Source organism: Mustela nivalis (assembly GCF_964662115.1).
Source record: "Mustela nivalis genome assembly, chromosome: 8".
Lineage (NCBI taxonomy): Eukaryota > Metazoa > Chordata > Mammalia > Carnivora > Mustelidae > Mustela > Mustela nivalis.
In genome coordinates, this window is record NC_139027.1 from 18,880,261 (window position 1) to 18,904,484 (window position 24,224).

The window sequence follows — 24,224 nt, forward strand, 5'->3', positions numbered from 1 at the left end:
ACACATAAAGAAGTACTTGAGTAGAGTGTCCCCCTCCGTGGACCCGAGCCTACCCCAGCCCTCTGCAGCCCACCCATCCCACCAGGGACTCCCTTTCTGGAAGCACTACAACACTACATAGGGCATGATTTTTTTCTTGGTTTACAGAGGGAAGGAATCCAGACAAAACCGTTCATAGCCACGTGACCTTTGCGAACTTTCTTAACCTCCCTGTGCCTCAATTCCTCACCTCTGAAATGGGGATAATGGGAGGAGATGCCTCCAGGGCAGCCGTGAGGATTAAGTGAGTTAATTGCCAAGCCAAGCAAACTCCTTTCTATGACCTTCCATACTGTGCAAACATTGCGTGGGACGATTATAAGTAATATCCCTAATTGCCCTGTGGCTCTCCGCAGCAGGGCAGGGCCAGGCCGAGGTGCCAGAGAGGAAGGGCATCACCTCCACTTCCCCCTCATCTGGGATACCCACGGCAGCCTGCCCTTTCCTGCTCTGTAGAGCTGAGCGCGGCTATTCCCGCCCAGGCCCTGGGGGACACGCTTCTTGGCAGGGAGGGGCTCCATCCCCAGCCTGACCCCTGAAGGCCTGAGGGACCCACACCAGAGCCTCTGAAGGCAGCCACAGCCTCTCCCAACAAGAGTTAGGGCTCCCTGTCTCTGGCTTCAGTGTTGCATCTATTCAATGTGTGAAGGGAAGAGGGTCCTCGGGCCTGCCTGTTCTCAGGGACCCAGAAATAACCTTCCTTCCACACACCAGGTTCTCCGTGGACCTTCAGGCCACACCTTTCACACCCCACCTGTATTTTCCACACTCTCGCCCCGTGGATCTACAGCACGAATGTGCAGGCAGGTGGTAGATAAAGAGATTGCTAGGTAGGTAGTAGCAAGCTAGCTAGTTACCCAAAGTGAGTCCCAAGACGAACAGAATACATGCCAGGCCCCTGTGTTAAACACACACCATGTCAAACTCTCATTTCCCTGCTCAGAGGCCACATGAGCGAGTCACACAGCAGAGTCCAGATTCAAACACAGGCCTGTCTCCAGAGTCCCAGTGATGCCGCTCACAACTGTATCAACAGCGGGTTACCTGAGCCGGACACGCACAGGCTACCTCCTTTCCCCGCACCGCACGGAGCGCACACGTTTGATGAACTGAAGGTCTCCGGCGACCCCGTGTCCAGCAGGTCTATCGGTGCCATTTTTCCAATAGCCCTTTGCTCACTTCATAGTCTCTGTGTCACATTCTGGTAATTCTTGCAATATTCCAAATTTTTCCTCATTATTATTATTATATTTGTCGCGATGACCAGCGATTACAACTTGCTGGAAGCTCAGAGGGTTGGCATGTTTTAGCGCTACTTTTAAATGAAGGTATGTAAATTTGTTTAGACGTGTCATTGCACACCTGATAGACTCCAGAAGAGTACCAACGTAACGTATATGCGTTGGGACGTCGAAAAAAAATTCGTCTGACTGGCTTCATTGGGATCCTCGCCTTAGAATGGTGATCTGAGCCAAGCCGGCAATCTCCCTGAGGTACGCCTGTCCTGTCTAACTCAGAGAACTTTAGAGCATCCCAGCACGAACACACAGGTCCCTGTCAGTGCAGGGGCGGGCCCCGTGTGCTTCATACACCTGCTGCACGTGCCCAAGCATCTTATCAACCCCACTGAGCTACAAATGGATGCGCCCTTCTTCCTAGCTGGGCTCCTGAACAGGGAAGGGGAACGCGGCCTCTTCTGTAACTGCTTGAATGTACTAAGAGGGCTGCTATTTCAACAACCCCTACAGTGACTATTACAAAGCAAAGAGCCGGCCCTCAGCGACGGTGTGTGGGCATCTGAGTGTAATGAAGGCAGAGCGTGCCCGAGCAGGCAACAGACCTATGGACCAGCAAGAACAACGGAGAGCGGAGCTGGGAGAAGCCCACCCAGGGTGCCCCCAAGCCTGTGTACTGCCCGCAGGAAGTGGTGCGTGCCCAAGGGAAGTCGGCACCTGCCAGGCCTCTGGGGTGGCCTTGGGTGAGGAGGGAGAAGCCCAGCCACGGCACTGGCCACACACACATTCACACTTGGGCATGCACACAGCACACTGGCTGTGCTCCCCCAGCATCAATCCGCACCCCTCCTGTCGCTTCTACTCCCCAGCTATCCAGGAGAGGCCTCCCTGCTCCAAATGATAGGCATGACCTATAGCTTCCTACCTCCTCTCCTTTACTAGACCCTCCAGGAATGTTTATTCGGCTCATGCAACAGACCTGCGGAGCCCTACTCTGTGTTGGTACTGGGGAAGGTACTTGGAAGGAAAGAGAGGAAGAGGAGAAAAGAGAAACCATGCAGGAGGGAGGGAGGCACGCAGGCGGGGAGGGAAGAAGGGCAAGCAGCTGTGTGGCCACGGCACTGTCTTCACGGAAGAGTGTGTGTCCGCTGTGTGTGTTGTGTGTGTGCGCGCACGCGCTGGCCTTGTATGTGAATTCTTACTGGAGATGAAGTGCCCCCAAACCTCAACCCCAGGACAAGAGCATGGCCACACTGAGTAAAGCATTCTCTGATCATCCCGACTTCCAGTCTGGACCAACGCCCTTGAACCTGCAGCAGAAGCACCGTGGGCAGGGCTGTGGGCATCAGGGCTTTATGCGGGCGGGAAGGCTGGGGGGAGTCTGCCTTAGTGCCACGGCCCCGGAAGAGCATTCACTGGATATATGACCTTAGTGAAGTGACCCCACGTGTCTAGGCATCCATGTAGTCATTCAGAAGATAGAGTGATGAAAAATACAGCCTACCTTATGGAGCAACCCTACAAGTGAAATAAGAGCGAACTAAGATCACGCGAGCGCAGAGCTTAAAGTAGCAGCTGGCAGGGAGTCAGCACTCGGCGCATCTTGGCTGTTGTGTTTCTGAGGCCGGAGGAAAGAAAGCGGGGAGCCGCATGATCAGGGGCCCAGCCTGGGGCTTGGACTCTTGGCCAGGCGCTAATTCACATGTGGGGATCTGAGGAGGCCCTTCTAGCCCCAAGGTGGGAATGCTCTCGGTCTCCTTTCCTGCTCCCTGTTCCCCCTCCCCTCCCCCCTGTGCAGGGCCCGATACTCCACCCAGGCTCCTGGCCTCCCTGCTGTCACCTCCCACCCATCTCCCCTAAGGCCACCTCCCTCTCCCTCCACTGTGGCCACATTTCCCCAGATGACCCAGCCTGGTGAGAACCCCAGCGCTCAGCCCCCCTAAAACCTGCATTGTCCCAGCGTTCCCCACTCGTTCCCTCCCCACCCAACATATGGACAGCAGGGTAGGGGAGGCTGCCGGACGAATGGATGCTGGGCAGACGCCTCTGTGCACTCCCAGCCATAAGCGAGCTCCTTGGCTCTCACCGCTGGCTCTCGCCGCTGGCTCTGCACCCAGCCTGCCTGATCGAGGCCCCGGGCTGTTCCCCTGTGGAGGGTCTTACCGCTCTCATTTTCCTTCCAACCCTAGCCACAAGGGACTCCCTGAGCACCAGCTCCAGGCTAGTCAGGCCCCGCCCGCGGGGGGCAGCAGTGGGGCTGGGTGTTGTCCACACCGGTACTTCTCAGATGCCCTAGAGAGAGGCCTGGCTAAAACAAGGACTGCTGGGCTCCAGCCCCACAAGCTCTGATTGGCATGTCTTAACCTTTCCAGGTGCCACCAGTGTTCTCAAAAGAACCACGGGTCCCCTCCAAACCGTAATTCAAGGCAGACTGAAAGCAGCAAGGGCTTTGACCAGAGAGGAGCGGTGAGAATCAGGGAGAGGGCCCACCAGGCAGAGGAAGAAGCATAAACAAAGGGCTGGCGGTTCCAGGAAGTACCACAGTGGAAGGTGCGTGAAGGCGTGGCCGGGAAGGAGGCTGGAAGGGCACGTGGGGCCCAGGGCCAGCGGGTGGCCACACCCCTTCCCTCTGGCTCACCAAACAGTTCCTTAGTGCCAGGTGCTCCGGGAGACTCAGCCAGGCTCCTTGGGCGGTAGCCCAAGACCATCTTCCCCCTCCGTGGTGACATGGCACCGCAGCCCCAGGCCTGGCTTTCTCCGGCTGCCGCGGGAGACTGGCAATGTCTCTACCCGCCCTCTGCCGAGGCTCCCAGGGCGGCTCCCAGGGCAGCTCCCACGAGCTGTGGAAGCCAGCCCAGAGGGGCTGGGGGGGTGGGCCAGGTGAGCCAGTGTGCACCGGGTGGGCATGGGCAGCTGGGGAGGGGCCCTGCTCTATCAGCACCAGGATCTGGGGCCGGGTATGTGTTTGTTGCCGCATGAGCCAGAACAGTTACTATGGGTAGATAATAATAGCAATCGTAATCCCTCATAATTGGACCAGACTTTGCTGTTTGCAGGGCATTTCCATGCCCATGACCTCATCTGACTTCCCCAACCACCCTGTAAAACAGGCACAGCTAGAGTTACTATCCCCACTTTACAGCTGAGCAAACGCGAGCCCAGATGGCCTGAAGTCACATCTCCAGGAAGTGGCAGACTCAAGCCTGGGACCTGGGGCTTCTGACTCTGTCCAGGGCTCTTTCTCGATCTTGAACTGTCAGAACAGAGAGCCTGCTCTGCCGCTCTCCATGCGAGGGAGCCAGGGGCTCTGGTATCTAGGGCAGCACGGGTAATGAGAGAAGCTTGGCCTGACTGTCCCCACCTTGCCCACCTGCGGGGGGGGGGGGGGGCAGCTGATCACCAACTGCAAGTGTACGGACACAGAGCTCTGTCAGCACGAGTCCAGGCATCAGACCGGGTAGGGAGCTCAGGGTCACCTAATCCAACAGAGGAGCAAAACAGACCTGACCAGGGGAAGGGAATTATGCAGAGCCACAGGTGGCTGGCCGCAGGTGGCCCCGACTCTCTGTGGGTCGACTGCTGCCTGAGACAGGAGTAGCTCGAAAGGCCCAGAGGATAAATTGGACTGCCTGTTCTTTTTCTGTGGGTTCAGAAAGAAGGGGACCCACAGCCCCTAGGAGCCTGGCTCAGTGGACCACGGCAAGCACTTTCTCCCCGACCTGCTGGGTATACACCCCCAACTAGGGCATCCCGCATGACTCCAGGCTGTGAAGGCAAGTGCCAGGGCTTCATGCCCACACCTGCATGTCTCCACACAAGGACTGATCCAGTGGGAAAGGTTCTGATCCAGCAGGCTCTCATCTGGACCCACCACTGGGTAGCTGGGCTCAGCTTCCTCATCTGTAAACGAGGGCCATCTGTCCTTGCCCCACTTATTTCAAGGGTTGTTCCTGAGAGCCAACTGGCTGGAAACCATTCAGAAAACAGAAACAAGCTGTAAGGCTGTGGGAGCCCAGGAAGGAGCTGAGCACGCGTGGGGGCGCATCAGGGAGCATAAGCAGGGGGCGGGTCTCAGAGCTGTCCCTGATGGTGGGCAAGCAGATGCGATGCTCCTTGCAGTGTCCAGGGGGCCCATATCTGGTGCCAGGTGTCCACTCTGGTTCCAGAAGAATAAACTATCCCCCCCCACCTAGCATTCACCCTCCCTCCTGCTCAGGGAAAGGGGAACAGGCAGAGGGAACTGTGGGGACCAGGGCACAGCAGACAGGACACCCCAGGAAGGCCTATGGCTGGCACAGCTTCCCCAGAAAGGTGGTGGGGTTTACCATCTCACTGACAGAGAGTGAAAACAGAGTCTACCTGTTGGGGTTCAGGGCAGCTTTGCCTATAGATGGACGCAGCTTGGTGAGGTCCCAGGCAGCCTGTCGCGGCCAAGCAGGGATCCCTACGGGGCTGCTGGGATCTCCTTTGATTCAGGCCGGTCCTGGAGTTCAACAGAGGGTGATAAGCTCACCCCGCAGGGGGCTCGGAGAACAAGGACGTCATTGGCTCCATGGTCAGAAGTGACACTCAGAGCCCAGGGTGGGGGTGAGGGGCAGGAAATCACCATCTCCAGGATGACTGGTGTCACCGTGTGCCTGGCGCTCTGAGAGGGGGAGCCCTCACGTGGCCTCCTAGCTACGGAGCCTCCCCAAACTTGCCTTTGGCCTCGCAGAAGCAGAGGCAGCTAAGACAGGTCAAGGACCCCCTGAGGATACAGAGCTGGTAGATGCGAATCCAGAAAGGAAGCTGGGTTTGGGGACACTTTGCCAGGCTGTGACCCCACACTGCATACAGACCCGGGGCTTGAACCTCTGCTCAGACACCAGAGGAGTTAGAAAGCCTGGATCCCAGAGCGACTGCTTCAAATTCCCGATGTATCCCCAGGACCGAACGTCTACAACCCATGGCCCAAACGGGGACACAGCCCTCCCCATGGCCCAGTGCGGAGACTGAGCTGCACGGTCCAGCGCTCAGCACGCCAGGGCTGTCGCCAGGGCTGTCATTACCTGGGGAGGGCCCCTCCCTCCTGCACCCTCTCCCCTCCCCTCCCACGGCTGTGGCCAGAGGGTCCCTCACCTTGCGGTCCTCCTCCCGCTCCGGAGCGGAGCTGCTGGTGTCCCCAGGGCCGCTGGAGGGCATGGCGGGCAGCTGGGCGGTGGGAGGCAGGCTGGGGCTGCGCGGGGCTGGGGGGCTGCTGGGCTTTGGGGAAGGAATTATCGTGGTCTTTGTCAGCAAGAATTAGATCATAGATCCCAGTGAAACTCTGCCTCCGGCTGTGGGGTGTGGGCTTCCAGTAGCTCCACCTGTGGGGGAGACAAGAGGGGTTAGCAGGGCAGGGCACCCCCAACCCCAACCCCGGGCCCCACCTGACACCCACCCACCCCCAGTCAGCCCCACGCGACCCCGTGAGGCCTGTTCCTCCGAACTCACTCCTCTTCCCAAGCTCACCGGCAGCTCGGGCCAGCCTAGCCCGCCAGAGAGCGGGGGAAACTGAGGCCGACTCAGCTGGCAGGGTCCTGCCTGGCTTCCCTCAGGGCCTCCTCCTGCCTCCAAGGCACCAGCAGTCTCCCCGGGCCTCCGCGTTGCTGTGGTACAGTGGGCGCCACTTCTGGGCCTTCCAGCGGCCTCCTGCCTCCTCCCTTCTCTTCATTCACGTCTGTTCTCTCCTTTGAAAGCTTCCCGCACCCTCCCTCCCACCCAGCCACCCCCTGGGAAATCCCAGAGGTCCCCAGCCCTGCTACATTTTCCTTCTAATCTGTCCTCCCCTCACGCCCCCACCCCCACACGGCTCCCACCACGTGGAGGAAGTGAGCAGCAGTCACAGGATGTAGTGAAATGAATGTCACCCCACTTCAGGACCAGCGTCTGGGCCCAGAGAAAGCTGAGGTTGAACTCGGGCTGCGGCCAGGCTGAAGGCCGAGGTCTGCAGTGTTGCTGAGAGGCCGTCTTGGTGGGGAGAGGCCACAGCCCAGGCCACGCTACTCTCCTCCGCACCCCACGAATCGGCCCCATTTGCCTCGGGAAACTGGGGGGCTCGAGGGGGCCCTCCACACCCACACAGCTTAATTTTAGGGGCTTTTCATCTTCCCTGCTTCAGGTGTGGGCCTCAAGCCAGTAAAATAACAAAGCCCCTGCCGCAGGCCTCAGCTAGGGGTGGGGGTGTTGTGGATTTAAAGCCCCCCCCCTGCCCTGCTCACAGACACTGAGTTCTCCAGCTCCCCACCCCCCAGGAGGAAACTCGGGCCAAGCCCCTGCCTCCAGTGCACCCGCCTGCAGGGAGGGGATTGGCAGGAGAAGGAAAGTGGGAGGCAGCTGGATCTGGGCCCACCCACACCCTTCCCCTTCCAGTTCCCGTTCTGCTTCCCTGGCTTCCCCTCCCTCTTGGGCTTCTTCTCCCATCCCCCTCCAACCAAGGCTCCCTGGAAAACCAGGCACTGGAGAAAGCACAGGCTTGGGTCTCCCAGGGGTGCAGCCCCTTCCCCAGGGAGGCACTTCCCTGGGAGGTGGGCTCTGCCTCCTGTGTGGAGGGGGAGGCTGGAGCTGGGACGAGCCTCCTTAGGGCCTGGACAGGAGGAGCTTTAAGTTAAAACCTCACCCCAAGCCCCACAGGTGAGCCCTAAGGAAGCTCCAGGTGCAAGGTGTGCTTCTCAGCCCAGCACGGCACTGGGTTCCATGCACGCCCGCTGCCCGGATAGACGGATACACGCGTGCATGTCTCTCCAAAGAGAGTGTTGCTTTCTGCATCAGAGGCGGTGCTAAACCCGCCTGCCCTCCTTTGGGCAGCCGCTAGTACTCTTTCTCTCCCTTTTACAGTTTACAGTTTACAGTGGAACCTCAGGCTCAAAAAGATGAGGATCCATCTCTACTCCAGAGGTCAAGCACAGGCTTGAATCCAGATCTCTCTCGCTAAAGCTCTGAGGCCGATCTCTGGGAAGCTTCGTCCCCCAACTTACACCAGCACCCAGAAACAGCTCTCAACAGTCCATGGGAGAACTGGTCCGACCCAGAACTCCATGAGGCTTCCCTCCATTATGGGCTGGCGACTCCCCTTCAAACCCACACACCGTTTGTTAGCACAAACAAGTCCAATGATCCCCTCAGCCCCCACACCAAAACCTTCAAAAGGATGTGGAAGCTAAGAGAGGCAGAGTCTGGTTGGAGAGAATATTGAACCTGGCGTCAGCAGATGTGGGTTCTGGTCCTGCCTCGGGCTTCCGGCCCTCAGCTTCCTCATCCATGAAATGGGCAAGTTGGATGACATAATCTACAAGGCGTCCTCTAGCCCTGCCCTGCCAAGCTGATGGAGGTGCGGAGGGCAAAGGGGAGAAGCAGACAAGGCTGGGACACCCTCAGGAGTCCTAGGGCCCCAACATGGGGTCCATGAAGACCAAGAAGGCACAAAGTAGAGGCAGATAACCTTCTGCCAGATGTTTGTCTCAGCACTGCCCTGTGGCCTAGAAATATCCAGGGAGCTTCTGTGAGGGGAAGAAAAAAGAAAAAAAAAAACTTTCAGAGAACCTCTGATTGCCAATGAGAAGAGGGAGGAAGTAGGAGGGAAAAGCAGAACATCACAAGGCATTGACCCTGAGGGCAGACACCCCGGAAAGGAAGGGAAATGCTCTTTCCCTCTCCCCTCCCTCCACATATCCCCCTGATAGTTGAGTGGTGTGTGCTCACCTCAAAGCAAACTCAGCTGACCCGGGTCAGTCTGTAGGTTCCTCAGAAAGTGTTTCTCAGAGTCACCCCGCATCACTGAAAACCATCCAGCATATGGCCAGGCGGGCCATGCGCTGCACAATGCCAGGGGGCCCACCGTGGTGGCCATGATCCAGGACTTGACACAGCGCTTCCCAACTGGCCTCGGAAGCTTCCTTCTCTCAAGCAGCCCTACTGCTAGGAGAGACCTGCCCCGAAGCCCATGGTCCCAGCACAGCAGCCTGCGTCCACCGTGATGGTCCTTTGCCAAGCATGGCTCTGCTGTTCCTGGCACTGAGGCACCCTTCTCACCCACACCAAGGGCTGTACCACAAGAACCACCACCAAAGAAAAACCCATGCCAAGAACCCTACCACCATGACAGGTAGCTTTTATTTCCTCCTTTATACTTCTAATGGCCACGGGGGCCATAAATAATGTTTGGGACAATAACTTTCACCAACGTTTAAGGAATCCCATCATAAAAAAGTCTTGGGATCACACCTGACACTGTCACCATTATTACTACTCCAATTGCAAAACTGTAGTGGAAAAAGGACTGGGATTTTGAATATGCACACCCAGCTTCACTACCTTCTAAATCCAACTCGGTAGAAAGCTTTTTAAGAGACGTACAGTCACATGAGTGGGCTAAACAAAGAGGAGACACCACCAACGAAATTCTGGGGTCTGGAAAGCACACTTGTGATGGCCAGATTTCAGACAGAACTGCTTTCAAATTAAAATCAAATCAAAACAAACCTCATTTGTAACAAGAATCCTTAAAAGATGGAGGCAACAGCACCGGGCTATCTCCCAGGCCAGGGGTGGAGAGGACCCATGTGTGAAAATAAAGCAGACTGAATGAAAGAAGGAAAAGCCCTAGACCCCCCGCCCCCAGAAGTCTGACGGTTGACCCTCCAGGGAGCACAGAACCCAGGGTCTTTGCACAGAGCTGACGGGAGCAGTGGAGAGCCACAGAGTAATATATCAAAATCAAGGAGATGAAGGTTATTTTAAATACTGGTGTTGAGTGCCCCAAAGCTCTTCCCCCACTGGGCCCCTCGAACCCTGGTAGCCAGACCCTCACCTTCTTCCCCTCTGGAGAATCTTGCCAGTCCGAGAGGAAAAGCCTACAGATACAGGTGCTGCACCCAGAGCCCAAATGGTGTCCAAATGGCTTGTGTGGGCCAACCACTGTGGTCTGCCAGGAAACAAGCCCACCATCATGCACCAGAGCTCCCAGTCCCCTCTTCTTAATCCTGTACAGAACAACCAGGGACCAGCAGACTTCTGAGGGAGGCCTCTGACTTGGAAAATAGAGACAAGAACAAATAAATCAAACCAGAACAAAACTTGGGAAAGACACGCTTCGTGCACAGAGAAGATACTACATGCACAAAGCAAGGACAGGGTACTGTTTAAAACAACAAAAAAGAGCTTAGAAATACCAACCATGCTAGTAAAGACGCAAAACTCAACACAAAGGGCACCAGAAAAAGAATGAAAATTGGAGAGAATGGAAAAGAGAGAGAACTGGTCCAGAAGTTTCCATATGTAAAAAGCAGGAGTCGCATAAACAACAACAACAAACAAAAGAGGAGAACGTTATTGATGAAAGAGTGCAAGAGAATTTTCCAGAAGTGAAAGACACAAGTGGCCCGGTTGAGAAGGCCCACTGCATGTCCGCACAAGGGAGGAAAGCAGACCCACAACAAGGCACACCACTGTGAAATTTCAGAACACTGGTGCGAAGAGCAGATCCAACGGACCTGCACAGAGGGAGGAAAGGGTGACATACTGAGGTTCAGGAATCAGAATGGCTTCAGACTGCTCAACGTTAATGTGGAAAGCAAGAAGACAAAGGACCCGGTTGCCTGGGTGGCTCAGTGGGCTAAAGCCTCTGCCTTTGGCTCAGGTCATGATATCGGGGTCCTGGAATTGAGCCCTACATTGGAGCTCAGCAGGGAGCCTGCTTCCTCCTCTCTCTCTCTGCCTGCCTCTCTGCCTACCTGTGATCTCTATCAAATAAATAAATAAAAATCTTTAACAAAAAAGAAGAAGAAGAAGAAGAAGAAGAAGACAAAGGACCAATACCTTCAGAATTCTTAAAATAATTCTCCCATTAGAATTCTTTACGCAGCCTAATCATTTAGGTGCAATAGTAGCATGAAGTTATTTTCAGATACTCCTTTCTCTGGAACTGCGAGCAGATGTCCTCTAAGACACCCGAGACAAAGGAAGGGATTCTCCAGGATTAAGGTGAAAAGAGGTCAGATGAAGCCATCGAGAGCCACTGTTCAGATCTAAGCACTGCGACTTAAGAAGTACTGTGGCCGCCATGCCCGAGACCACCAAAGGGTCTTTTTAATCCGACAAAACCACAGGTGCTCCTCACTGTTCGCAGTCTGCCATCCAAACTCGGGAACGGAACGGATTCGGATACTGACAGGTACCTGTCCTGGACCATGTGCTCCAGGAGGGGGAGTAAACCAAACGAGAGGAAGACACGAGATCCAGAAAACAGAAACTCCAACCAGAAAGAAGGCAAAGGGAAAGACAAGGAGGACCGCAAAAGGAAGTCCCAGAATGGCCGCTAGGACATGTCGCCTGCCCAGACAGCGGACACTGGAGAACTAGAGCCAAAACATGTCCTACGGACGTGACTGCCCTTGCAGAGAGCCCGCCGACAGCGCTGAGAAGGTGAGGCAGCAATCGGCAGAAGGTGCAGAGAAAATAAGGCAGATGGAGAAACAAGGTCGTTATTAACTTCCGGGGAAAAAAAAGAAAGGAAACTCTTGCAGGATACTCTAAGGCCTGGCTGGGAACACAGCTGCATTCGTTGATTTAACAAATACGTGTGTGTCCAATGTGTGTGGGTCTGTGTGTGTATGTATACATATATACACATGGAAACTTCCTGCCACTGCTATGACAAATTACCACAAAATTAAGGGCTTAAAACAATATAAATTTGCTCTGTCACAGGTCTGGGAGTCAGAAGGTCAAAACGGTTCATGTCACCGGGCTACACATCAAGGTGCTAGTAGGGCTGCATTCTTCCTGGAGGCTCTAGGGGCGAATCCACTCCCTTGACTCTTACAGCTCCTAAAGGCTGCTCACATGCCGGGGCTCCTGGTCCCTTCCATCCTCGGAGCCAGCGACGGCCAGGCCTTCCCTCACCACCTGACTCTGTCTCTGCTCCCGTTACCTCCTCAGCCTCTCCTGCGTCTATCGTTCATTTCTAAGGCCCCTCTTGATGACACCAGGCCCACCCAGAGAATGCAGGATGATCTCCCCACCTCAAGATCTTTAACTGCAAAGTCCCTCTAGCCACATAAGGGTAACATATTTACAGGTTCAGGGGATGAGGATGTGACAGTCTTGGAGGGGGCGGGGCACTATACGACCTCCAACACACGTATACACGGGTACAACCAGTGTTTTGAAAAAACACTGTTACGTACCGTTAAGAGTGGGCCCACCACAAGAACGATTTGGGAGTGGAAAGGGCGGCTAGGTAGGAGAGCTAGGATCTTATTTGCTAAATAAGAAATCAATGGGAAATATCTAAAATGGAAGGGTCAAAAATAGGCACATTCCTCAGAAACCTGAGCTGTAAAGTTGCTAGAAGAAACAGCTCAAAGCGGTGGCCTCTGAGAAGAGGAAGAGGATGGGAGCCTCTCTCTGGTGAAGAGACTCTGGGACCACCTTCTTCAATGATATGCGTGTACTACTGTGAGGAAACAGAAGAGAAATTTTAGGAAGACAGAAGGGGGGATGGGAAGGCGGTCTTACCCCTCCCCCACTGCAACCTTCTGTTGGGTTCGGCTTCCATCCTCCTCTCTGGGCGCAGCTCAGCCCTTCCACCTCTGTCGCTCTATGAAACCATCACATCCCACAGCATAACCATGACCAGAGACCTCCTCACACCCACACAGAGTTCCATCACCGGCTACAGAAGTGGTACCTCCCTCCCTGCCCTCCCACCCCCCTCCCCTCACCAAACGTTGACTATCTTCCAGTAACATCACTTCCAGCAGGTGCGGCCCAGGCACGGGGTGCTGCCTCCCAAAAGGCATCTGTGCCTGTCACGGCTGCCTACGTCCCTAACCACGACGCTGGCTCACTCAACAGTCCACCTCAGCCAGAGACCCACCGTTCAGCCATGGCGGCCACGTCACCTGCCACGTCACCGCCCGCCCCCACCCCCACCCTCACCACGTTGTCCCCTACCCCCACCCACCACCCACCATTCCCGCCTCCCCTCTCCAGGCGCAGATCATTCCAAATCTCCCCTCCAAGCATGCCCCAACCAGCCCTGACACTGTCACCCCACTGTGTCACCTCAACTAGGGCCTGCACAGAAGCAGTCTCTTCCAGAAGCAAAGCCAGCATTGCCCCAAGCCTAAATCCTTGCTCCATCAGGAACATTCCTAACGTCCTCTCCCTAAGAGCCCCTTCGACGCCAGGGCAAGCCCTCCATCTGCCCTGCTGAGAACCAACCACATCACCATCTCTGTAGCAGACCCCCCTTCCCTCCCCGCATCTGAAGTCCGCTTTCCCCCTCGTGGACTTTGCTTGTTTCCAGCTGTCTGGGGGCCTTTCCCCTCCCCACCGGCCACAGTGGGGTGTCTTGGCTCTCACTCCACACCTCATCCCCTTACCCCACCCCACCCCACCCCACCCCCTCCCTCAGAGCGTGAGCACGTGACCGGGCAGGGCCAATCAGACGCCTCCCGGGACCGGGTGGTGCAATGGAAAGGCTCAGGGGTAGGATGTGAGTCAGGAGCTGCTGCCCGCGGGGGAGGGCTTGCCCGAGAACAAAGGGCTGAAGACAGAGGGATGGCAAACTGTGGTCACTGCCTGGGTCCCCGCAGCATCTCGCTGTACCCGAAGGCAGGGCATCTCTGAACCTCCAGGTCGTGGGGGCCTTTCCGTCCCTGGGGTGTGAGTGAGTCTGCCCCCCGCGGGTGACAGTCCTGACTCATATGCCAATGTCAGCCTCCCGAAGGGCTTCTTCCTGCGTGGGTTCAAATCCTGACCTGTTTCCTCCATCAGCTGTGCGGCCTGGGGCAAGGCGGTGGCCCACAGCCTCAGTTTACTCAGCTGTAAAAGGGGGGGAGTGACAGGAGCCACTTCCCGGAGCTGTTGTGAGAATCTAAATGAAATGCATCGCACGTGCTTATAAGAGTGCCTGGCACGAAGAAAATACGCAATACATTCGAACAACTGTTAGTCCCTGACTAATCCAGCCCACAGTTTTCTCTCCTTTCTTGAAATCCCCCGAGTGCCTGTGAGCCTGCATCGCCCAAACAGGAGCTTGTACTTAGGAAGCTCCCACGATGTGCCAACTCCTGAGAACAGAGCTTTACGATGTCAACATCTCGTTGATCCTTACGCCTCACTCCGACCTTTTGAAGCGGGACTACTTTTCCCGGGTTTCCCAGATGAGAAAAGGGAAGTATAGAGAGGTTAACAAAGCTGCCCAAGGTCACGATTAAAGGAAGCCAGATTCAAATCCAGGTTTGTTCTACCCTGAAGTCCAGAGTGTTCCATTCCATTATGTCCTCTTACAATTAACCTGTGACTGTTGCTTTGGGCATAGACTGGTCGGAAAGCAAAGTTTCTGGTTAGCCTCCCTTTCCTGCCTGTGTGCAGTGGGGACAGGGGTAGGGGTGGCGGTAAGCAGTGCAATCTTCTAATCATAGTATCTGGTGCCCTGCCCAAGGAGTCCGTCATTCATTCAACTATTTGCTGAGTACCAGCCACGTGCCAGGCCCTTGCTTAGAGACATGCCCTGTCCCATTTCAGCCTCACAACAATCCTATGAAGTTTATAAAGCAGGTTCCCTTGGTAGTCCCACCTTTAATAGAAGGAGAACCTGAGGCTGAGAGAGGTTTCTTGCCTCTCCGAGGCAGCACAGGGAGAAAGTTCCAGAGTAGGGCTATGAAACCAGGTTCATGGAACTCCAGAGGCCTCACAAATATGGCAGCACTCAGTCATGGATGAGCGCTAAGCATACACCCCAGATCCACCTTTTATGCCCCTGCAGGGACACCAGCCCACAGATGACAGCGTCATAGCTGAATTTCCCACTTGAGCTTGGGAGGAGGAACAAATGACTCCTGTAGATGACAGAAGGCAGGAGAGTAATCTTGTGCCCCATACCATCCAGGGTGGTGATAAGCTCTGGGGCTGGTGAGCTGAGGGCCAGTAGAAGGCTCAGGGGAGGGATCAAGGCTTCCTAGACAGAGATGTCTATCTGCCAAGTCTGTTCCCCACTATGACAGCCTCTCTTGGTCACAAGACTGGGCTGGATGTGTGGGGGGGGCTGGGGGGGGGATGAGTATCTCTCCTTTGGACTGCTCATTCTCTCTCAACACGAGTGAGATGCACATCATCATACCATTACTCTGTCTTCCAGAAACATCTCTCCCGTCCAAACCACCAGCTGCACATAGAATACCAAAAGCCATTGGCAACAGGCCAGCAGTCCTGCCATCCTGTTGCCACTTCAAAGCCCATCTGTCTGGCTCTGGAGTCAGAGCACAATGACTTGTGGTTGTCACACCATCCTCGAGGCCAGGGTACCCCCAGCGTGAGCTCTCATGATCACCCCAAGCTGCTGCCACCGTAGTGGCCACACGAGCAGAGAGGAGTTGAATCGGACTCTTCTGCTCATCTAATGGTTACCATGACACAGCCCCAAAAGCAAGGAGGAAAAAAAAAAAAAAAGATTTATACCCAAAATAGATGCTGGTAAGGATCTGAAGTTGTCCTTGGGCATTAAAAAGAGCCAGTACAGACTTCTAGAAAGGAGCATACAGTTCTGAGCATGGCAAGTCAGGAGAGGCCCTGTCGGGAGCCACACATGCTGGGACAGCCAGAGGGGCGTTCCGTGCCCCTGGAGCCGGGGACCCCGGGGGCCCAGGCTGAGAGTCCGTGTGAGAATCAGCCACGTGAACCCTGGCAGGGCTGCTGTTTGGGGCAGCCGTGAGAGTGGCTCAGATTCTGTCCCCCCCCTCCCCAGGAGGTGGCCCATGGTCCACACCGGGCAGCTCCCAAGACTTTTCACTTACTTCCCCGTTGACCCCCACATGTAGCCCCCCCCCACCCCATATCTCTGAAACCCTCTAGGAATGCTGACCATCATGACCCCCACCACCATGGCTCCACTGGATGCTAAGTCAACAGCCTGGCTTTTTTGGATCCCTATTCCACTGAACCAACAGACGGAAAAAAAAAAAAAAAAAAAAAAAAGGAGTTACCCCACTGGTTTGGGTGATTGATCCTGGTTACCAAAGAGAAAGTGGGTTGCTGGTTCACAACAGAGGCAAGGAAGACCAAGTCTGAAATCCAGAGGATTCTCTCAATTATCTCTTAGAACTTCCATGCCCCAAAGTTAAGGTTAAGGGAAAACTTCAGGAACAGTGACAACAACAAAGACGACAGGCCAACCGGGGATTCAGATCCTCCGAGCATCTAAGTTTAGGTCACTCCACCAGGTCAGAGAAGCCTGGCCTGCTGAGGAGAGGAAATGTAGGGTGGGCAGTGGGAGAAAGGAGCCGGACCGCAGATGTGGCCTTGTGAACAAATACAGAAATGAGAACTGTAGTCGCTCTGACTATTTTCTACTTACTTGATACATACACATGTTTATTTGCACATGGTAACTGTTTTCTTGTTTTTCCTCCTTCTTCCCATTATTTCATACACCAGTTGTTGGAAATTAACTTTATAATTTAGTCTTTTTTTTTTTTTAAGGGCTCAAACTCACAACCCTGAGATCAAGAGTCGCATGTGCAGAGGAGCCTCGGTTGTACACACGGTTAAGTGTCCCACTCTTGGTTTGGGATCAGGTTGTGATCTCAGGGTTAGGGGTCAGGCCCCGCATTGGGATCTGTGCTCTGGGCTCTGTGGGATTTTCTCTCTTTCTCCCTCTCCTTCTGCCCCTCCTGCCCGTGCTCATTCTCTCTCTCTTTCAAATAAATAAATAAATCTTAAAAAAAAAAAAAAAAAGTTGCACACTCCACCGACTGAGCCAACCAGACGCCCCTATAATTTAGTCCTTAGGTAAGAGGAGAATAGTCAGTGGGACTGTGATTGAATTCGAGAAGTTATTCATGTAGACAGCCGTTGATACAATGATTGCTAGGACTCTTCATCTGGGGAAAAGGGTGAGAACCTCAGTGAGAAAAACGGCTGCATCTTGCTAGGTAGAAATACAGCTTATTTGGTAGTTGCAAGGGGGCCCAAATGTGCGTGAAAGGTGCAAATGGAACTGTACAGCCCAAGGAGTAGACGGTGCCCCTAATCGATTTATTCATCCTTCATTTCCTGCTCAGTGAAAATGGAGCTAGGCCCTTGAAATATTTCTCCTGGGCCAGCAGGTCTGGCGTCGCGCTCTGCCAGCAGAGGGGGATGGAGGGACACTGAAGAAAAGGGAGTCTCCTTTCCTAGACCCAGTGGGCTCTCCCGGAGGGCTCCAGCACCATACACAACTCCTCCAGCAGCCAGATCCTGCTGTCCCTGTGGCTCCCCTACGTCCCCCCCATGCCCAGTCCTGCCCCATCCAGCACCAGGCTCCTGTGGGGAGCCTGCAGCCAGCAGCATCACCCAACAATCCCCTTGAAGGGGGGTTTAGTGGCGACTGTGCCTCCAGCAAGATATTTCCTCATACACAGCCTTCCTTGGGACGCAAAGGATGAGCTTCCAGTGAGTTCTAGGGGTCAGGTTTCCAGCAAGGGTCTCAGCCCTGGGCGGGGCCTCTTCCCTTTAGGGGCTGGTCTCAAAGTGCTGCTTCTAGATTCTCTGCTGTTTGTGTTACTGCTTACTAGCCCGATCTCTCGTTACTCTCATCCCCTGTTGTAGTTAATAAGTCTTGATAGTGAACTTTTCCTGTTCAAATCACTATGTGGTTTCTGTCTTCTGAATGGGCCCGGACTGATACGGTCACCCACAGCCTCAAGGGGCCAATTTTCCATCCTCTCGGTCCTGGAGTTCAATTCCACCTCCGTGCCAGCCAACCACTGCCCTGCTTCCAGTACGTCCATCATCTCTCGAGTGCTACTGCTGAGCCCCGAGACACCCCTGCTTCTGGAGGTTCACAGAGCGGGGGATTCTCTGGCTCTCTCTCCCACCCACGCCTCCCCCTGGCTCCGTGCCCTTGACTCTCCCACCCCCGGGCCTCTCTGCTCTGTCTCGGCAAGTGCGCAGTGGACACCCTCAGGGGTCCCGCTGGACCTTCCGCTGCCCTCTAACTTCCCCTCTGCTGAGAAACTCAGGCTTCCAAGTCTACTTCGTGAACCTCTCCACCTGGCTGACCCGCAGTCACCTGAAATCCAACGCTGCGAGAACCAGATGCCTCCTGTTTCCTCTGGCTTCTCTCCCGCTGTGGAAGTGCCACCACCGTCCCCTCCGCTGCCGAGCCCCCACCACCGAAGAGAACTGAGATTCCCCGTCCCCCGCCGCGGTCCCCACACTCCACGCAGCACCTGGTCCTCAGGCCTCCATCCGCCGTCTCCCCCCGGGGGAGGGACATGGGGCCTCTGCACCATGGGCCTTGCCCTTGGTGGTTATTCTACAACAAGGCTCCCAGCCTCTCGTACCTCTACCCCCCACCCCAGCCGCTCAGTAGATTCTCCACACATGGCTTTCTCAGTCAAAGCCTAGGATACCCGATGAAAATGTTCTAGAATTGATTGTGGGGACGGTGGCACAACTGCGTGCAGGTACTGAAAACCATCAGATTGTACCTTTTAAATGGGTGAATTGTATGGTATATGAATTACAGCTCAATAAAGCTGGTATTTTTTTAAAAATCCATGAGGGGCACCTGGGTGGCTCAGTTGGTTAAGCACTTGCCTTGGGCTCGGGTCATGCTCCCAGGGTCCTGGGATCGAGTCCCGTATATGGCTCCCTGCTTCTCCCTCTGCCTGCCACTCCCCCCTGCTTGTGCTCTCTATCTCTCTGACAGATAAATAAATAAAATCCTAAAAAAGAAATTTTTTTTTAAAAAACCACGATGCCAGGGATTTTCACGCACAGTAAAATTTAAACTCTGGCCCAGTCCTACAACAATCTCACTGCAGCATGAACCCCCCTTCCTAGCTGATCCCCTCGTTCCAGGACCGGCCACTGTCCCTCCCCCAGCTTCTATCTTCCGTCCCCACACTTGTGACTACACTCACACCATTCTCTCTTCTGACGGGGCCCCTTCTCCCCACATCCCTCAGCACCCCCACTCCCATTACTTCTCCTCGACCACCCATCCAGGGGTCTTGAATCAGTTTCTGTTTGTGGTCATTTTGCTTCCCGTGTGTATATGCACGTGTCCGCTTTCCCAAACAGATGGGGTCAGAGTTCACATCTTGCACCTTGCAGGCCCCCCAAACGGCCAGCAGCTGTCTCCCGCTCCAGGTGCCCCTTGAGGCAGAGAGGACTGTGTGAGGTCACTCCCAGTGCTGCATGCCCAGAGTGACCCCCCACAAGCCCTATTCTAGGGTTGCTTAGCAGAGTCCCCCGAGGCACTGTGCCAATGGAAAGGCCTTCTTCGGGGGCTCTGGGCTCCTGCACCACCTTTCCCAAGCCAGGACAGCTCTCTCTCCCCACCTATGCTCATGCTTCTTCCACTCCTCCCAGATCAAGTGACCCCAAGTGATCAGCCACCTGACCCCCTCCCAGGCCAAAACGAAGATGTCCCCCCAAAGGGTCCTCAGGTCCTGTTGGAGCACAGTCCCTCTTGACCCACCACTACATGAACCACCCACTGGTCACTGATCTGTTTTCTCCTCCCTGCTGCTCCACCTGAAACCAAACCTCTTGTGGAGGGGGTCGAGAGGAGGAAGAAGAGCCCCAGATTCTGGGCAGCACCTCTCAAAATCACTAGCCGCTGGCCCAGCAGCCCCGGTGCCATTCGTTCCCCCACTCTGGCCCTAGACTCAGCCAGACTCCACCTTGAACCCCAAGCTCTGCCCCTCAGAGACGTGGGCTTTGGTTTCCCAATCTGCACAATGGAGTAACTAGGAGCCCCTACTTTATTAACCCATTTTAAGGTATGAGAGAATCCGAGTGAGCCATTGAGCACAGTGCCTGGCACACAGTGGGCACTAAAGAAATGTTAAGTCTTTAAAAAAAGTATTATATGATTAATCAGGGCAAAAGGCCAGTGACGTGTCCTTAGGAAACCTAGACTCTGGCTTAAGACCACACCCACGAGTGGCTCTTGCTCACTGTGGCCTGACTGGAGTCCCCTCTCGGGGCTCGAGCCCGAGTCTGCCACTAGTTCCCCAATCCGAGGTACCCAGCCACAAGAACGGGTTACCTCTTCACCAGAGCCCGGAATCTGTCACAGTGGCCACACACACATGTACACACAGATACACACAGAGGCACATGCACATACAGATACACGTGCGTGCATACACACAGCCAGATACAGACACACACAGACATGTGGAGACACACATGTAGACAGACATGTAGGCACGCGCGCACACACACGCACACACTCTCCCACTCCAGGCACCCCCTGCCCACGTGTCATCCACTTCACCTACGCTCTGGGCCAAAGAGGCATTTGGAAACCAGCTTGGGAACCTCATAACCATTCATAACATTGTTCCGAGAGAAAACACAAAACATTGCCTGATAAACAAACATTTGCAATAGAATTCCTCCAAGAGCGAGGAATTGCCTGTGCTAGAAAACTAACAGAGCAAGAAGAGGAAAAAACCGCATAAACTTAGTTTGCCTCTGCAAAATTAATACCAATTACAAAAACATTTATGTGAACTGCTTACCATTTACACCTAATTACCATGCAGCACAATTATGCATACCGTTAAGGGCATGCCAGATTAATTATGCTGTACGTTTCATTTGATTACACCACCACACCCTCAGTCCATATAGGCCCGGCTTCCAGAGGGCTGCCCTTCTGACGGGAGACACACACAGGTCTGTACAAGAAGCACCGGGTTCCACCCTCAGGTGACAGCGGTCCCCGCCCCAGCCCCTTGCCCAGCGAGAGACAGCCTGACTCTGGCCCAGGCCTTCCTGCCGATATCACAGCCCCCGGAGCCCGGGCCAGGAAGCCATCTTCCCAGCAGAGCCTCTTCCAGAAGGCAGCGATGCTCCAAAGGTCTCCCCCTGGGCAGGGCTGCATGTCGGCGGGGGTGGGGGCAGGGGCAGGAGATAGCCAATGGTCACCATGTGTGCCCGCTAACGAGGAAGCTGGCCTCACTGTCCAGACAGGGTCACCCCAAGCTCATCTCTCAGACCCCACCAGAGCTCAGCCCCCCTTCTCCCCAGCACTCCCAGGCAGCTCCTGGGCTAGGTCCCAGTCCTGCTCCTCCCCGGCCCGGCACAGTGTGGAGCCTCTCCCTCCCCACCCTCTGCTCTCCACAGAGCTGTGGACAGTTCTGTCCCCTCTTTATCACAGAGAAAAGGAACCGACTCCCCTGATTTCCATGTCGCCCACTAGATGCTTCTCAAATACCCCGGGCGGACCCAGGCTTGAGAGTCCATGGAGCGTGTCCCCCAGGACAGGGAAGTCCTCCCAACTGACTGAGGAGACAGGTGGGACAGTCCTCCCAGAGGCAAAGAGCAAGAAGCAGCTCAAAAGACGAGACAGAGAAAGAAGGGGCACGCACGTGTGTGCCTCCTCAGCACCAGAAGGGACCGTGCGCCGCTGTTAATTCCCAAACACCTGTGAGGTCCACCGCATAAGGATTCTTCTAAAAGATGGGTGACATAGAAAGTGTGACGAGTGCCATCAAATACCCAGGTTTAGTGCAAGAAGCAGTGTTTCAAACAAGCAAACCCAAGCCTGCTAGGTTGCCTCCACTTTGCAGATGGTAAAACCGAGGCGAAGGAGGGAGGCGTGCGTGATCCACCCAAGGGTGCGGCCAGGAGGTGGCAGGGCCAAGGTGAGACCCCTGTCTGTCCAGGACTGGGCCTGGTGGCTCTGGCACGCTGCCACACTCTGCCTCTTCCCTCAGTGGTGCTAACCCAGCTCTTATCACTTTTCTAGAAGTTCTTCAGAAATGGCCCTTTCCGTGACATACAGAAGGCCCACCTCTATTTTAGAGAAAGTTTTTGTTTGTTTCTTTTATTTGCTTCCCAAAACTGCTGTCCCCAGCCTATCCCCAAGTATCCTGGCAGGCCTACCTCTGAAGGGAGGGTGGACGCCAGCTTTGCAATTGACATACTGTTTTCAGGGCGACAGGGCTCACCCCGGGTCCTGCAGCCAGGGAGCCCAGCGACAGAGACTAGACCTTGAGGCTCATCTTCCTTTTTTTTTTTTAAGATTTTTTATTTATTTGCTTGAGAGACCAAGAGCAGGGGGAGGCACAGAGGCCGATGCAGACTCCCCGCTGAGCAGGGAGCCCCGAGGCCAGCTGGGGCTGAATCCCAAGACCCTAGGACCAGGACCTAAGCCTCAGGCAGGCAGACACCTAACCTTAACCGCAGAGCTACCCAGACGCCCCGAGGCTCATCTTCTGAGGGGCTCCTGAGAAGTGCGAGGCCCTGTTCAGAGCCCCAAACATCAGGAATTTCTCCACCCACCCCGCTACTTCCCTCCTCAAAAGTCTGCAGGGGTGGCTACATTTACGGAAGAAAATGTGCCGGCCCTTTTAATCCGTCATGCTGCACTGGGGCTCACACTGGGCCCCCCAACTGCAGTCCCTTCCCCCACGTGAAGCACCCCCAGGGCCCTCCCAGACTACCCCCACCTGTGCCTCTCAGCGTCTGCCACCTCCACCCGCACAGCTGGCCAGGGACATCGCCCAGCCGCTCCTGCCAGCTCTGCTCCCGAAATGCCTCACGATGGACCCCGCCTCCACGCCCCGCTGCTGCTCCCCCTCTGCCTAGGCTCCCTCCCCCCATCCTTTTGTCCAGTCTCTGCCCAGAGGCCCCTAGGTGCTCTCTCAGATGGAAATACTGCCGGCCAGTTACTCCAACCCCAACATCTCCATAGGCGACATCCCACCCTTCCAGGGTCCAGCTCCAGCCCCGACATCCCATCAGGTCAGAAAATGCCCTTTGACCCCCTGCTCGAGCACGGCCTCTGTCATTAGGTCACTGTCGAATCACTGTGTTGTACACCTGAAGCTCATTTCATAGAATAGGCCAACTAAATTTCAATTTAAAAAAAAAAAAAAAAAAAAGCTCTTCCTGATTTTTCTTTCTTCTCTGAATGTGACTTCCCTTCTTTGAGCGCCCGCGGTGCCTCGAGCTCTCTCCAGCAGCCTGTATTCTAGTACTCGCCCTGGTCAGCTGCATCGCACTGTGGGCCTGAAGACTGGCTCCGTCTCTTTTGTCTTTGTGGCCAGCGCCTGGCACACAGTAGGGCTGGGAGAAATGAACAGATGAACATTATTTGAGGCTTTGAAGCAGGGGACCTCTGAACAGAAACCCGAGAGATGCCAAGCCTGCCAAGGTGGGGCCCTGGCCGCTCGCTCCGCTGAACCCAGCTCTCCTGGAGTCTGGGCTGTGTTGAGGGTGTTGACAGGAAAAAAACCAAAGCAGCAACTGCCCGGCCCCACTGGGTTTCCCGGCTGAGCCTCTGGTACCAGGCGGGCCCTCAGGCCACCACCAGATGGGTGGGGAGCCAGGCTGAGAGACGATGGCAATAGGCACCACATTGTTGCTGGTCATAAAGCCATTAGGACCCATCGCTCTGTGCCAGCTGCTGGGTCCCTGTGGTCTAGACCCTCCCGGGCCTCCAGGCTAGGAGCAGAGCCGGCCCTGCCAGTAGGCCCAGAACCAGCAGAGACGTCACCGTCTGCTCTGGGCCCAAAGAGACCAGAGGCCTACGAGAAAGAGGAGGCCTAGGACTTAGGGGACCAGCGCGGTCCCCAGTGGGCATGGACTCTAACAAGACTGAAGTCTGTGCGCCCAGAGGAAAGGCCTGGCTATCAGGTGATCTGGGCCTGAGGGCTCACAGACCAACCATCTGAATCCTGACTTTCCCGAGGCCCTGAGGCCCCCACAGAGAGGATGACAGACAATATTTGTAGGGGCTGACGGAGCAACGGGGCCTTCGCGGGGGGTCGTCTTGCCCGGTCCCCACAGAAGCCCTTATGCAGCTCTCTGGTGACGCCACTTAAAGAAAAGGAACCCCTACCTCCTGGCCACCTACTGTGTGCTGGGGTCAGCAGCAGGTGCTTCAAACAATGTTGGGTTTGAATCGGGCAACCCGGGGAG

General features: G+C 55.3%; 1 protein-coding gene across 6 annotated transcripts in view; it reads right to left on the reverse strand.

Annotated features, from left to right (window-relative positions):
* The window catches only part of DNMT3A (DNA methyltransferase 3 alpha), a 103,098-nt gene that overhangs the window by 70,218 nt on the left and 8,656 nt on the right, over nucleotides 1-24,224 (reverse strand). For 4 of the 6 annotated variants that reach the window (XM_082745054.1, XM_082745059.1, XM_082745057.1 and 1 more), the window contains exon 2: nucleotides 6,393-6,619. In XM_082745054.1, coding sequence (XP_082601180.1) covers nucleotides 6,393-6,455 — 63 coding nt within the window. In that variant the 5' untranslated portion in view covers nucleotides 6,456-6,619. Of the gene's footprint in view, nucleotides 1-6,392; nucleotides 6,620-6,764; nucleotides 7,598-24,224 lie in introns of those variants that run through there. The other 2 variants (XM_082745055.1, XM_082745058.1) reach the window with 2 other exon arrangements.